This window comes from Oncorhynchus gorbuscha, linkage group LG13 (genome assembly GCF_021184085.1).
Source record: "Oncorhynchus gorbuscha isolate QuinsamMale2020 ecotype Even-year linkage group LG13, OgorEven_v1.0, whole genome shotgun sequence".
NCBI classification, from domain to species: Eukaryota; Metazoa; Chordata; class Actinopteri; order Salmoniformes; family Salmonidae; genus Oncorhynchus; species Oncorhynchus gorbuscha.
The window spans coordinates 4,518,921-4,533,832 of NC_060185.1; the positions used below are offsets into that span (position 1 = coordinate 4,518,921).

The 14,912-nt window shown below is 42.6% G+C and overlaps 1 protein-coding gene across 1 annotated transcript in view; it reads right to left on the bottom strand.

Moving 5' to 3' along the window:
- fndc3a (fibronectin type III domain containing 3A) overlaps positions 1–14,912 on the bottom strand; it is a 110,708-nt gene that overhangs the window by 33,038 nt on the left and 62,758 nt on the right. Inside the window, 5 exon segments of the mRNA XM_046296291.1 lie at positions 12,038–12,078; positions 12,081–12,120; positions 12,547–12,724; positions 13,125–13,303; positions 13,623–13,764. Coding sequence (XP_046152247.1) covers positions 12,038–12,078; positions 12,081–12,120; positions 12,547–12,724; positions 13,125–13,303; positions 13,623–13,764 — 580 coding nt within the window.

A 14,912-nucleotide genomic window follows, 5' to 3' on the forward strand; every position in this document is an offset into this window, starting at 1 on the left:
GTACTGGTACCCCTCTGTACTGGTACCCCCTGTATATAGCCTCCACATTGACTCTGTACTGGTACCCCCTGTATATAGCCTCCACATTGACTCTGTACTGGTACCCCCTGTATATAGCCTCCACATTGACTCTGTACTGGTACCCCCTGTATATAGCCTCCACATTGACTCTGTATATACATTGACCTCCACATTGACTCTGTACTGGTACCCCCTGTATATAGCCCCCACATTGACTCTGTACTGGTACCCCCTGTATATAGCCCCCACATTGACTCTGTACTGGTACCCCCTGTATATAGCCCCGCTATGGTTATTTACTGCGGCTCTTTAATGATTTGTTATTCTTATCGCTTACTTCTTTTAAAGGTATTATCTTGAAACTGCATTGTTGGTTAAGGGTTTGCAAGTAAGCTTTTACTGTAAGGTCTAAACCTGTTCTATGCAGCCCATGTGACAAATAGAATTTACATTGATTTGAGAAGGGGGGGCAGAGAGCAAGTAGCAGGTACAGATGAACCACTTCAAATCTTTTCGACTCTATAACAAAAGAACAAACAGGGCAAAGATACATGATCAATTACAAATCTTAGAATCAACTATTAAAGACTACCAGAAGCCAGTGGATTCTAATTACATTGAATGAAACATAGGATATAATACAAACCCTCTAACCCAAAAAGGCCTGTGGTGTTGATGGTATCCTAAATTAAATGATAAAACATACAGACCATGAAATCAAATTGGCTATTGTTAAACTACAACATTACCCGCATCTCTGACAGCTTCCCCAATATTTGGAACCAAGGCCTGATCACCCCAATCCACTACCGGCTAAACGGCCACTTCCCGCCACTTAGCAACGCTAAAGAGCTGGTGGCCACCTCCACCTAGCAACGCTAAAGAGCTGGTGGCCACCTCCACCTAGCAACGCTAAAGAGCTGGTGGCCACCTCCACCTAGCAACGCTAAAGAGCTGGTGGCCACCTCCACCTAGCAACGCTAAAGAGCTGGTGGCCACCTCCACCTAGCAACGCTAAAGAGCTGGTGGCCACCTCCACCTAGGTGGCCACCTCCACCTAGCAACGCTAAAGAGCTGGTGGCCACCTCCACCTAGCAACGCTAAAGAGCTGGTGGCCACCTCCACCTAGCAACGCTAAAGAGCTGGTGGCCACCTCCACCTAGCAACGCTAAAGAGCTGGTGGCCACCTCCACCTAGCAACGCTAAAGAGCTGGTGGCCACCTCCACCTAGCAACGCTAAAGAGCTGGTGGCCACCTCCACCTAGCAACGCTAAAGAGCTGGTGGCCACCTCCACCTAGCAACGCTAAAGAGCTGGTGGCCACCTCCACCTAGCAACGCTAAAGAGCTGGTGGCCACCTCCACCTAGCAACGCTAAAGAGCTGGTGGCCACCTCCACCTAGCAACGCTAAAGAGCTGGTGGCCACCTCCACCTAGCAACGCTAAAGAGCTGGTGGCCACCTCCACCTAGCAACGCTAAAGAGCTGGTGGCTACCTCCACCTAGCAACGCTAAAGAGCTGGTGGCCACCTCCACCTAGCAACGCTAAAGAGCTGGTGGCCACCTCCACCTAGCAACACTAGAGCTGGTGGCTACCTCCACCTAGCAACACTAAAGAGCTGGTGGCCACCTCCACCTAGCAACGCTAAAGCGCTGGTGGCTACCTCCACCTAGCGTCGCTAAAGTGTTGGTGGTATCCTAAATGAAATGATAAAACATACAGACCACAAATTCCAATTGGCTATTCTTAAACTCCAACATTACCCGCAGCTTTGGCATCTTCCCCAATATTTGGAACCACGGTCTGATCATCCCAATCCACAAAAGTGGAGACAAATTTGAATCCAACAATTACTATGACATTTGCATCAATAGCAATCTTGGGAAAAATCCAGCAGTATTAAAAGCAGACTCCCAACATTTCCTCAGTGAAAACAACGTCTTGAGCAAATTTGCTACCTACCAAAATACCGTACGACAGACCACGTATACACCCGGCACAACCTTCCTGACAAACAAACAAAACATCTCACGTCTTTGTTGATTAAAAATAAAATAAAATAAAAAACATTTGGCATGAAGGTCTGCTATACAAATGGATAGAGAGCGGTGTTGGGGGGAAGCGGATATGACAGGATAACATAAATGTACAACAAACAACAAGTGTTCGTTTAAAATTGCCAATAAACACACAGATATCTTTCCTCAGGGCCTTGTTCACAAAAAGACCGCACAGAGCCCCAGGACAGCAACACAATTAGACTCAACCGAATTATGAGAAAGCAAAAAGATGACTATCTGAACCAACCCCCCCCCCCCAAACAAACAGTGAAAATTTTAATGATATCTGGCCCTAAACAGAGAACACACGGTAGCAGAATACCTGACCACTGTGACTGAACCAAATTTAAGTAAATCCTTGTACAGACTCCGTGAGCATAGCCTTGCTATTGAGAGAGGCTGCCATAGATTGTCTTCTCTCGAGAGCCAGGTCTGCCTATGTGCCCACTGCCCACAAAATGAGGTGGAAACTGAAATGCCCTTCCTAGCATCCTGCCAAATGTATGACCTGCACTTCCTAACTTCCTGCCAAATATATGACTTGCACTTCCTAACTTCCTGCCAAATATATGACCTGCACTTCCTAACTTCCTGCCAAATGTATAACCTACACTTCCTAACTTCCTGCCAAATATATGACCTGCACTTCCTAACTTCCTGCCAAATGTATGACCTGCACTTCCCAACTTCCTGCCAAATATATGACCTACACTTCCTAACTTCCTGCCAAATATATGACCTGCACTTCCCAACTTCCTGCCAAATATATGACCTACACTTCCTAACTTCCTGCCAAATGTATAACCTACACTTCCTAACTTCCTGCCAAATATATGACCTGCACTTCCCAACTTCCTGCCAAATATATGACCTGCACTTCCCAATTTCCTGCCAAATATATGACCTGCACTTCCCAACTTCCTGCCAAATATATGACCTGCACTTCAACTTCCTGCCAAATATATGACCTGCACTTCCCAACTTCCTGCCAAATATATGACCTACACTTCCTAACTTCCTGCCAAATGTATGACCTGCACTTCCTAACTTCCTGCCAAATGTATAACCTACACTTCCTAACTTCCTGCCAAATATATGACCTACACTTCCTAACTTCCTGCCAAATATATGACCTGCACTTCCTAACTTCCTGCCAAATGTATAACCTACACTTCCTAACTTCCTGCCAAATGTATGACCTACACTTCCTAACTTCCTGCCAAATGTATGTCCATATTAGACGTATATTCTCCACAGATCACAAAGACCAAAGAATTTATAAACAAGTCAAACATTGTTTTGCACATTGCTGTCACTCTGATTTTGTGTATAATAATTTACTGTCAAAATTCTAATCGGTTTTTGGTGATGTTTGTTTTGTGACTTCTCACTTTTGTTTATTTCAATTGAATTGGAAATTAAAACAAAAGTTTCCCATGCCAATGAAGCCCTTTGAATTGAATGGACAGAGAGAAAGAGAGAGACTGTTGGGGGCAGAGAGACAGAGGGAGGGAGGGAAGGTGTGCTGATTCAATGTGATTCAATTCAGCCTGTATTTGACCATGATGATTTTAACTAGACTTACAACAACCCACTTTGCGTCGTTGTGAGAAAAGATTTGCTCAGCTCCAAAATGGGCTGCTTGACCACTTCCAGTCCGAGTTCACAATAAAGGCCAGTTTACCATTTCCCACAATGCTTACCTAATTAGCCACTGATTGGCCTACCGGTGTGTGGGATTGTGGACAGCTCCTGTTACCCTGAGAGTCAGCATCTGTCCCAAATGGAACCATTTCCCTTAAATAGTGCACTACTTTAGACCAAGACCCATAGGGCTCTGATCAATAGTAGTGAACTATATAGGCAATAGGGTGCCATTTGGGGAACGTGGGAGGGGAGACTAATACCATTAGATCCCTGCAGTCATATGAGTCATAGACCGCTGTGTGCCAATCGCCCTCCTCTCCTCGTCATAACCACTTCCCCTCCTCCTCCCTGAGACAGGAAGACATTGATCCGTAATCTAATTAACCCTGAAGATCAAACAGCAGTGATCAGACACACCACGTGGGCTCTTACTTCTCTCCGTCTCTCTTTGGTTCCTCTGTCTCGGCGTCTTCACCCCTGTTTCTCTCCGTCTCTCTTTGGTTCCTCTGTCTCGGCGTCTTCACCCCTGTTTCTCTCCGTCTCTCTTTGGTTCCTCTGTCTCGGCGTCTTCACCCCTGTTTCTCTCCGTCCGTTCTCTGTCTTTGTTTCTCTCCGTCTCCCTTTGTTCCTCTGTCTCTCCGTCTCTCTTTGGTTCCTCTGTCTCTTCACCCCTGTTTCTCTCCGTCTCCCTTTGGTTCCTCTGTCTCGGCGTCTTCACCCCTGTTTCTCTCCGTCTCCCTCTGTCTTCTTCACCCCTCTCTCCGTCTCTCTTTGGTTCCTCTGTCTCGGCGTCTTCACCCCTGTTTCTCTCCGTCTCCCTTTGGTTCCTCTGTCTCGGCGTCTTCACCCCTGTTTCTCTCCGTCTCTCTTTGGTTCCTCTGTCTCGGCGTCTTCACCCCTGTTTCTCTCCGTCTCTCTTTGGTTCCTCTGTCTCGGCGTCTTCACCCCTGTTTCTCTCCGTCTCCCTTTGGTTCCTCTGTCTCGGCGTCTTCACCCCTGTTTCTCTCCGTCTCTCTTTGGTTCCTCTGTCTCGGCGTCTTCACCCCTGTTTCTCTCCGTCTCTCTCCTTTTACCCTCACTCACTTCTGTCTTTCTATCTCGCTCTCAATATGACGCCATAGACTGACTCTATAGACTGACTATAGACTGTACCAGTTGAATGACTCTATAGACTGACTCTATGGACTGTACCAGTTGAATGACTCTATAGACTGTACCAGTTGAATGACTATAGACTGTACCAGTTGAATGACTATAGACTGTACCAGTTGAATGACTATAGACTGTACCAGTTGAATGACTCTATAAACTGTACTAGTTGAATGACTATAGACTGTACCAGTTGAATGACTCTATAAACTGTACCAGTTGAATGACTCTATAAACTGTACTAGTTGAATGACTATAGACTGTACCAGTTGAATGACTATAGACTGTACCAGTTGAATGACTCTATAAACTGACTATATAGACTGTACCAGTTGAATGACTCTATAGACTGTACCAGTTGAATGACTATAGACTGTACCAGTTGAATGACTCTATAGACTGTACTAGTTGAATGACTATAGACTGTACTAGTTGAATGACTATAGACTGTACCAGTTGAATGACTATAGACTGTACCAGTTGAATGACTAGTAGACTGACTATACCAGTTGAATGACTATAGACTGTACCAGTTGAATGACTATAGACTGTACCAGTTGAATGACTATAGACTGTACCAGTTGAATGACTATAGACTGTACCAGTTGAATGACTCTATAAACTGACTCTATAGACTGTACCAGTTGAATGACTATAGACTGTACCAGTTGAATGACTCTATAGACTGTACCAGTTGAATGACTATAGACTGTACTAGTTGAATGACTCTATAGACTGTACCAGTTGTACTAGTTGAATGACTCTATAGACTGTACCAGTTGTACTAGTTGTATAACTCTATAGGCTGTACCAGTTGAATGACTCTATAGGCTGTACCAGTTGAATGACTCTATAGACTGTACTAGTTGTGTGACTCTATAGACTGACTATATAGACTGTACTAGTTGTGTGACTATAGACTGTACCAGTTGAATGACTATAGACTGTACCAGTTGAATGACTATAGACTGTACTAGTTGAATGACTATAGACTGTACCAGTTGAATGACTATAAACTGTACTAGTTGTGTGACTCTATAGACTGTACCAGTTGAATGACTATAAACTGTACTAGTTGTACTAGTTGAATGACTCTATAGACTGACTATATAGACTGTACTAGTTGAATGACTATAGACTGTACTAGTTGAATGACTATAGACTGTACTAGTTGAATGACTATAGACTGTACTAGTTGAATGATTCTATAGACTGTACTAGTTGAATGATTCTATAGACTGTACTAGTTGAATGACTCTATAGACTGACTATATAGACTGTACTAGTTGAATGCCTCTATAGACTGTACCAGTTGTACCAGTTGAATGACTCTATAGACTGTACTAGTTGAATGACTATAGACTGTACTAGTTGTACTAGTTGAATGACTCTATAGACTGTACCAGTTGTACTAGTTGTATAACTCTATAGGCTGTACCAGTTGAATGACTCTATAGGCTGTACCAGTTGAATGACTCTATAGACTGTACCAGTTGAATGACTATAGACTGTACTAGTTGAATGACTCTATAGACTGTACCAGTTGTACTAGTTGAATGACTCTATAGACTGTACCAGTTGTACTAGTTGAATGACTCTATAGACTGTACCAGTTGAATGACTCTATAGGCTGTACCAGTTGAATGACTATAGACTGTACTAGTTGAATGACTATAGACTGTACTAGTTGAATGACTATAGACTGTACTAGTTGAATGACTATAGACTGTACTAGTTGAATGACTATAGACTGTACTAGTTGAATGACTATAGACTGTACTAGTTGAATGACTATAGACTGTACCAGTTGAATGACTATAGACTGTACCAGTTGAATGACTATAGACTGTACCAGTTGAATGACTCTATAAACTGACTATATAGACTGTACCAGTTGAATGACTCTATAGACTGTACCAGTTGAATGACTATAGACTGTACCAGTTGAATGACTCTATAGACTGTACTAGTTGAATGACTATAGACTGTACTAGTTGAATGACTATAGACTGTACTAGTTGAATGACTATAGACTGTACCAGTTGAATGACTATAGACTGTACCAGTTGAATGACTATAGACTGTACCAGTTGAATGACTATAGACTGTACCAGTTGAATGACTATAGACTGTACCAGTTGAATGACTCTATAAACTGACTATATAGACTGTACCAGTTGAATGACTCTATAGACTGTACCAGTTGAATGACTATAGACTGTACCAGTTGAATGACTCTATAGACTGTACCAGTTGAATGACTCTATAGACTGTACCAGTTGAATGACTCTATAGACTGTACTAGTTGTGTGACTCTATAGACTGACTATATAGACTGTACTAGTTGAATGACTATAGACTGTACCAGTTGAATGACTATAGACTGTACCAGTTGAATGACTATAGACTGTACCAGTTGAATGACTATAGACTGTACTAGTTGAATGACTATAGACTGTACCAGTTGAATGACTCTATAGGCTGTACCAGTTGAATGACTCTATAGGCTGTACCAGTTGAATGACTCTATAGACTGTACCAGTTGAATGACTCTATAGACTGTACCAGTTGAATGACTATAGACTGTACCAGTTGAATGACTCTATAGACTGTACCAGTTGAATGACTCTATAAACTGACTGACTACTAGTTGTGTGACTCTATAGACTGACTATATAGACTGTACCAGTTGAATGACTATAGACTGTACCAGTTGAATGACTATAGACTGTACTAGTTGAATGACTCTATAGGCTGTACCAGTTGAATGACTCTATAGACTGTACCAGTTGAATGACTCTATAGACTGTACCAGTTGAATGACTATAGACTGTACCAGTTGAATGACTATAGACTGTACCAGTTGAATGACTATAGACTGTACCAGTTGAATGACTATAGACTGTACCAGTTGAATGACTCTATAGACTGTACTAGTTGTGTGACTCTATAGACTGACTATATAGACTGTACCAGTTGAATGACTATAGACTGTACCAGTTGAATGACTCTATAGACTGTACCAGTTGAATGACTCTATAGACTGTACTAGTTGTGTGACTCTATAGACTGACTATATAGACTGTACCAGTTGAATGACTATAGACTGTACCAGTTGAATGACTATAGACTGTACCAGTTGAATGACTATAGACTGTACCAGTTGAATGACTATAGACTGTACCAGTTGAATGACTATAGACTGTACCAGTTGAATGACTCTATAAACTGACTATATAGACTGTACCAGTTGAATGACTCTATAGACTGTACCAGTTGAATGACTATAGACTGTACCAGTTGAATGACTCTATAGACTGTACCAGTTGAATGACTCTATAGACTGTACTAGTTGTGTGACTCTATAGACTGACTATATAGACTGTACTAGTTGAATGACTATAGACTGTACCAGTTGAATGACTATAGACTGTACCAGTTGAATGACTATAGACTGTACTAGTTGAATGACTATAGACTGTACCAGTTGAATGACTCTATAGGCTGTACCAGTTGAATGACTCTATAGACTGTACCAGTTGAATGACTCTATAGACTGTACCAGTTGAATGACTATAGACTGTACCAGTTGAATGACTCTATAGACTGTACCAGTTGAATGACTCTATAGACTGTACTAGTTGTGTGACTCTATAGACTGTACCAGTTGAATGACTCTATAGACTGTACCAGTTGAATGACTATAGACTGTACCAGTTGAATGACTATAGACTGTACCAGTTGAATGACTATAGACTGTACCAGTTGAATGACTCTATAAACTGTACTAGTTGAATGACTATAGACTGTACCAGTTGAATGACTCTATAAACTGTACCAGTTGAATGACTCTATAAACTGTACTAGTTGAATGACTATAGACTGTACCAGTTGAATGACTATAGACTGTACCAGTTGAATGACTCTATAAACTGACTATATAGACTGTACCAGTTGAATGACTCTATAGACTGTACCAGTTGAATGACTATAGACTGTACCAGTTGAATGACTCTATAGACTGTACTAGTTGAATGACTATAGACTGTACTAGTTGAATGACTATAGACTGTACTAGTTGAATGACTATAGACTGTACCAGTTGAATGACTATAGACTGTACCAGTTGAATGACTATAGACTGTACCAGTTGAATGACTATAGACTGTACCAGTTGAATGACTATAGACTGTACCAGTTGAATGACTATAGACTGTACCAGTTGAATGACTCTATAAACTGACTCTATAGACTGTACCAGTTGAATGACTATAGACTGTACCAGTTGAATGACTATAGACTGTACCAGTTGAATGACTATAGACTGTACTAGTTGAATGACTCTATAGACTGTACCAGTTGTACTAGTTGAATGACTCTATAGACTGTACCAGTTGTACTAGTTGTATAACTCTATAGGCTGTACCAGTTGAATGACTCTATAGGCTGTACCAGTTGAATGACTCTATAGACTGTACTAGTTGTGTGACTCTATAGACTGACTATATAGACTGTACTAGTTGTGTGACTATAGACTGTACCAGTTGAATGACTATAGACTGTACCAGTTGAATGACTATAGACTGTACTAGTTGAATGACTATAGACTGTACCAGTTGAATGACTATAAACTGTACTAGTTGTGTGACTCTATAGACTGTACCAGTTGAATGACTATAAACTGTACTAGTTGTACTAGTTGAATGACTCTATAGACTGACTATATAGACTGTACTAGTTGAATGACTATAGACTGTACTAGTTGAATGACTATAGACTGTACTAGTTGAATGACTATAGACTGTACTAGTTGAATGATTCTATAGACTGTACTAGTTGAATGATTCTATAGACTGTACTAGTTGTACTAGTTGAATGACTCTATAGACTGACTATATAGACTGTACTAGTTGAATGCCTCTATAGACTGTACCAGTTGTACCAGTTGAATGACTCTATAGACTGTACTAGTTGAATGACTATAGACTGTACTAGTTGAATGACTCTATAGACTGTACCAGTTGTACTAGTTGAATGACTCTATAGACTGTACCAGTTGTACTAGTTGTATAACTATAGGCTGTACCAGTTGAATGACTCTATAGGCTGTACCAGTTGAATGACTCTATAGACTGTACCAGTTGAATGACTATAGACTGTACTAGTTGAATGACTCTATAGACTGTACCAGTTGTACTAGTTGAATGACTCTATAGACTGTACCAGTTGTACTAGTTGTATAACTCTATAGGCTGTACCAGTTGAATGACTCTATAGGCTGTACCAGTTGAATGACTCTATAGACTGTACCAGTTGAATGACTCTATAGACTGTACCAGTTGAATGACTATAGACTGTACCAGTTGAATGACTCTATAGACTGTACCAGTTGAATGACTCTATAGACTGTACCAGTTGAATGACTATATAGACTGTACTAGTTGAATGACTCTATAGACTGTACCAGTTGTATAACTCTATAGACTGTACCAGTTGAATGACTCTATAGACTGTACCAGTTGTATGACTCTATAGACTGTACCAGTTGAATGACTCTATAGACTGTACCAGTTGTATGACTATAGACTGTACCAGTTGTATGACTCTATAGACTGTACCAGTTGAATGACTCTATAGACTGACTATATAGACTGTACTAGTTGAATGACTATAGACTGTACCAGTTGTATAACTCTATAGACTGACTATATAGACTGTACTAGTTGAATGACTCTATAGACTGTACCAGTTGTACTAGTTGAATGACTATAGACTGTACCAGTTGTACTAGTTGAATGACTCTATAGACTGTACCAGTTGTATAACTCTATAGACTGTACCAGTTGAATGACTCTATAGACTGTACTAGTTGTATAACTCTATAGACTGTACTAGTTGTATAACTCTATAGACTACCAGTTGAATGACTCTATAGACTGTACCAGTTGTATGACTCTATAGACTGTACCAGTTGAATGCCTCTATAGACTGTACCAGTTGAATGACTCTATAGACTGTACCAGTTGTATGACTCTATAGACTGTACTAGTTGTATGACTCTATAGACTGTACCAGTTGAATGACTCTATAGACTGACTCTATAGACTGTACTAGTTGAATGACTCTATAGACTGTACCAGTTGAATGACTCTATAGACTGTACCAGTTGAATGACTCTATAGACTGTACCAGTTGAATGACTCTATAGACTGTACCAGTTGAATGACTCTATAGACTGTACCAGTTGAATGACTCTATAGACTGTACCAGTTGAATGACTCTATAGACTGTACCAGTTGAATGACTCTATAGACTGTACCAGTTGAATGACTCTATAGACTGTACCAGTTGAATGACTCTATAGACTGTACCAGTTGAATGACTCTATAGACTGACTCTATAGACTGTACCAGTTGAATGACTCTATAGACTGTACCAGTTGAATGACTATAGACTGTACCAGTTGAATGACTCTATAGACTGTACCAGTTGAATGACTCTATAGACTGTACCAGTTGAATGACCTGAGACTGTACCAGTTGAATGACTCTATAGACTGTACCAGTTGTTGACTCTATAGACTGTACTAGTTGTATGACCATCATAGACTGTACCAGTTGAATGACTCTATAGACCCTGGGGAGAATGAGTTGAATGACTCTATAGACTGTACCAGTTGAATGACAAGACTGTACCAGTTGAATGACACAAAAGACTGTCCTCATCAGTATGAATGACTCTATGACTGATCCAGTTGAATGACTCTCATCACTGTATGTAATGACTCATGACTGTACCAGTTGAATGACTCTCATCGACTGTACCAGTTGAATGACTCATGACTGTACCAGTTGAATGACTCATCAGATGTAATGTCAATGACTCTATAGACTGACCAGTTGAATGACTCATCAGATGTAATGTTGAATGACTCTGATAGACTGACTCTCATCAGACTGTACCAGTTGACTGAATGACTATAGACTGTACCAGTTGAATGACTCTCCTCATAGACTGACTCTATAGACTGACTCTATAGACTGTACCAGTTGAATGACTATATAGACTGACTCTATAGACTGATCCTGTACCAGTTGAATGACTCATCAGACTGTACCAGTTGAATGACTCTATCCGTCCGGCTGGCCCCAGAGTGACTTACCCTGAACATTGACGTGGTGCTCCTGTGCAGGTTCTCAGTCAGGATAGCTCATCACCATCATAGCTGGGTTGGAAGCCATAACCCTGGGGAGAATGAATGGGGACAAGATGGGGGGACAAAGACCAGTTGAGCACAAAAACTCGTCCTCATCAGTATGTAATGTCATGACTGATCCGTACCTCGTCCTCATCAGTATGTAATGTCATGACTGACCCGTAACTCGTCCTCATCGGTATGTAATGTCATGACTGACCCGTACCTCGTCCTCATCAGTATGTAATGTCATATGACTGACTGACCCGTAACTCGTCCTCATCAGTATGTAATGTCATGACTGATCCGTACCTCGTCCTCATCAGTATGTAATGTCATATGACTGACTGACCCGTAACTCGTCCTCATCAGTATGTAATGTCATGACTGATCCGTACCTCGTCCTCATCAGTATGTAATGTCATGACTGATCCGTACCTCGTCCTCATCAGTATGTAATGTCATGACTGACTGACCCGTACCTCGTCCTCATCCATCTCCAGGCTGTAGAAGATATCGTCCTCCTTGGGGGAAGTGGATGGTCTCTGCCAGGTCAGACACAACCAGGTCACCCCTGCCTTCACCAGCTCTGGAGGGAGGGGCGGGGAGGGTACGCTGCACGAGGTATACAGGTCCACTGTCTCAGAGAACTCACTAACAGAGAGGAAGGAAAACCCAAAAGACAAAAGAGGGAGATGAGTCGTTTGGAGAGAGGGGAGGGAGGAGAGAAGGGAGCCGAGGAGAGAGAGGAGGAGAGAGGACAGGAAGGAGGAGACAGTAAGCGGCCCGTAGAGACAGTACGTGGCCCGTAGAGACAGTACGTGGCCCGTAGAGACAGTACGTGGCCCGTAGAGACAGTACGTGGCCCGTAGAGACAGTACGTGGCCCGTAGAGACAGTACGTGGCCCGTAGAGACAGTACGTGGCCCGTAGAGACAGTACGTGGCCCGTAGAGACAGTACGTGGCCCGTAGAGACAGTACGTGGCCCGTAGAGACAGTACGTGGCCTGTCATCACTGTGTCCAGGAGAAAATATCGTTGAGTTTGCCACTTACCTTGTACCCATGTCGTTTTTGGCTGCGAGGCGGAAGGAGTATCTTGAAGCTGGAGAGAGCTTGGTGACCCGATACTGCTTCTGAGGTCCATAGTAACACTGCTCATAACCCCCGGTCCCCTTCCCCTCGTCCCACTGGAGCGTGTAGTTCTGGATTTTGGAGCCGTTGTCACACGGGGCCTGTGGAAGCACGACATCTTGATTACTCTCAATTAACATCCCATTCATTCCAGGCCCAGTGGTGCGTGCACGCGCACACACACACACACACACACACACACACACACACACACACACACACACACACACACACACACACACACACACACACACACACACACACACACACACACACACACACACACACACACACACACAGGAACCTGACATAGTACAGCATCCACTGTGCTGTTAAACCCCACAACGGTCACAGAATATTGTTTTTCAATGGGTTGCGAAGTACAAAAGCATGAATAGGCTCTACAAAAAGGTACAGTACCTTCCACTGAAGGACGAGGGTGCTGCTCTTGGAGCCACTGGCCTTTCTGGGGGGGCCGGGGGGGTCTGGTTCGCAGCTCCGAGTGGTGAAGGCTACTGCCTCCGACGGAGTGCCACGTAAACACTGCCCTGAACACACGACCCTGGAGAGAGAGACAGAGTGCACTACTTTTGACAAGAGACATTTTGGACAGACAGCTGTACGGTTGATTAGAGCACACAGACAGACAGCTGTATGACTGATTAGAGCACACAGACAGACAGCTGTACGACTGATTAGAGCACACAGACAGCTGTACGACTGATTAGAGCACACAGACAGACAGCTGTACGGTTGATTAGAGCACACAGACAGACAGCTGTACGGTTGATTAGAGCACACAGACAGACAGCTGTATGACTGATTAGAGCACACAGACAGACAGCTGTACGGTTGATTAGAGCACACAGACAGACAGCTGTACGGTTGATTAGAGCACACAGACAGACAGCTGAATTACTGATTAGAGCACACAGACAGACAGCTGAATTACTGATTAGAGCACACAGACAGACAGCTGTATGACTGATTAGAGCACACAGACAGACAGCTGTATGACTGATTAGAGCACACAGACAGACAGCTGTATGACTGATTAGAGCACACAGACAGACAGCTGTATGGTTGATTAGAGCACACAGACAGACAGCTGTATGACTGATTAGAGCACACAGACAGACAGCTGTATGGTTGATTAGAGCACACAGACAGACAGCTGTATGGTTGATTAGAGCACACAGACAGATGTACGGTTGATTAGAGCACACAGACAGACAGACAGCTGTACGGTTGATTAGAGCACACAGACAGACAGCTGTATGACTGATTAGAGCACACAGACAGACAGCTGTTCCGGTTGGAGCGAGTGGTCGCATCTGCACGACGCTCCCGCGGGTAGTATAACTTTTTCATTATATTTCATTATATCACAACGGTTTGATTTGTCTTATCCTAGCAATTTCCTCTCAGCTAGCTACATAGCCGTCTTTGTATCAAAGATAATTGCGTAATTATCGTATTTCACCGTCCTAACGACACTAGCCAGCTAGCTAACGTCCACTGATTAGCTGCACTGGGAAAACTATTACACTCAACTGAACGACTTGATTAGTTTAGTGTTAGCTAGCTACATAGCTGTCTTGCTGTCTTCGATCATCGTATCCAAGATAATTGTGTTGTTTAGGTTTAGAGTGTGTAGTCTTAGAGTGATTATCTTAATTTACCGAGCAGCCAGCAGTCGTCCTTACAGAC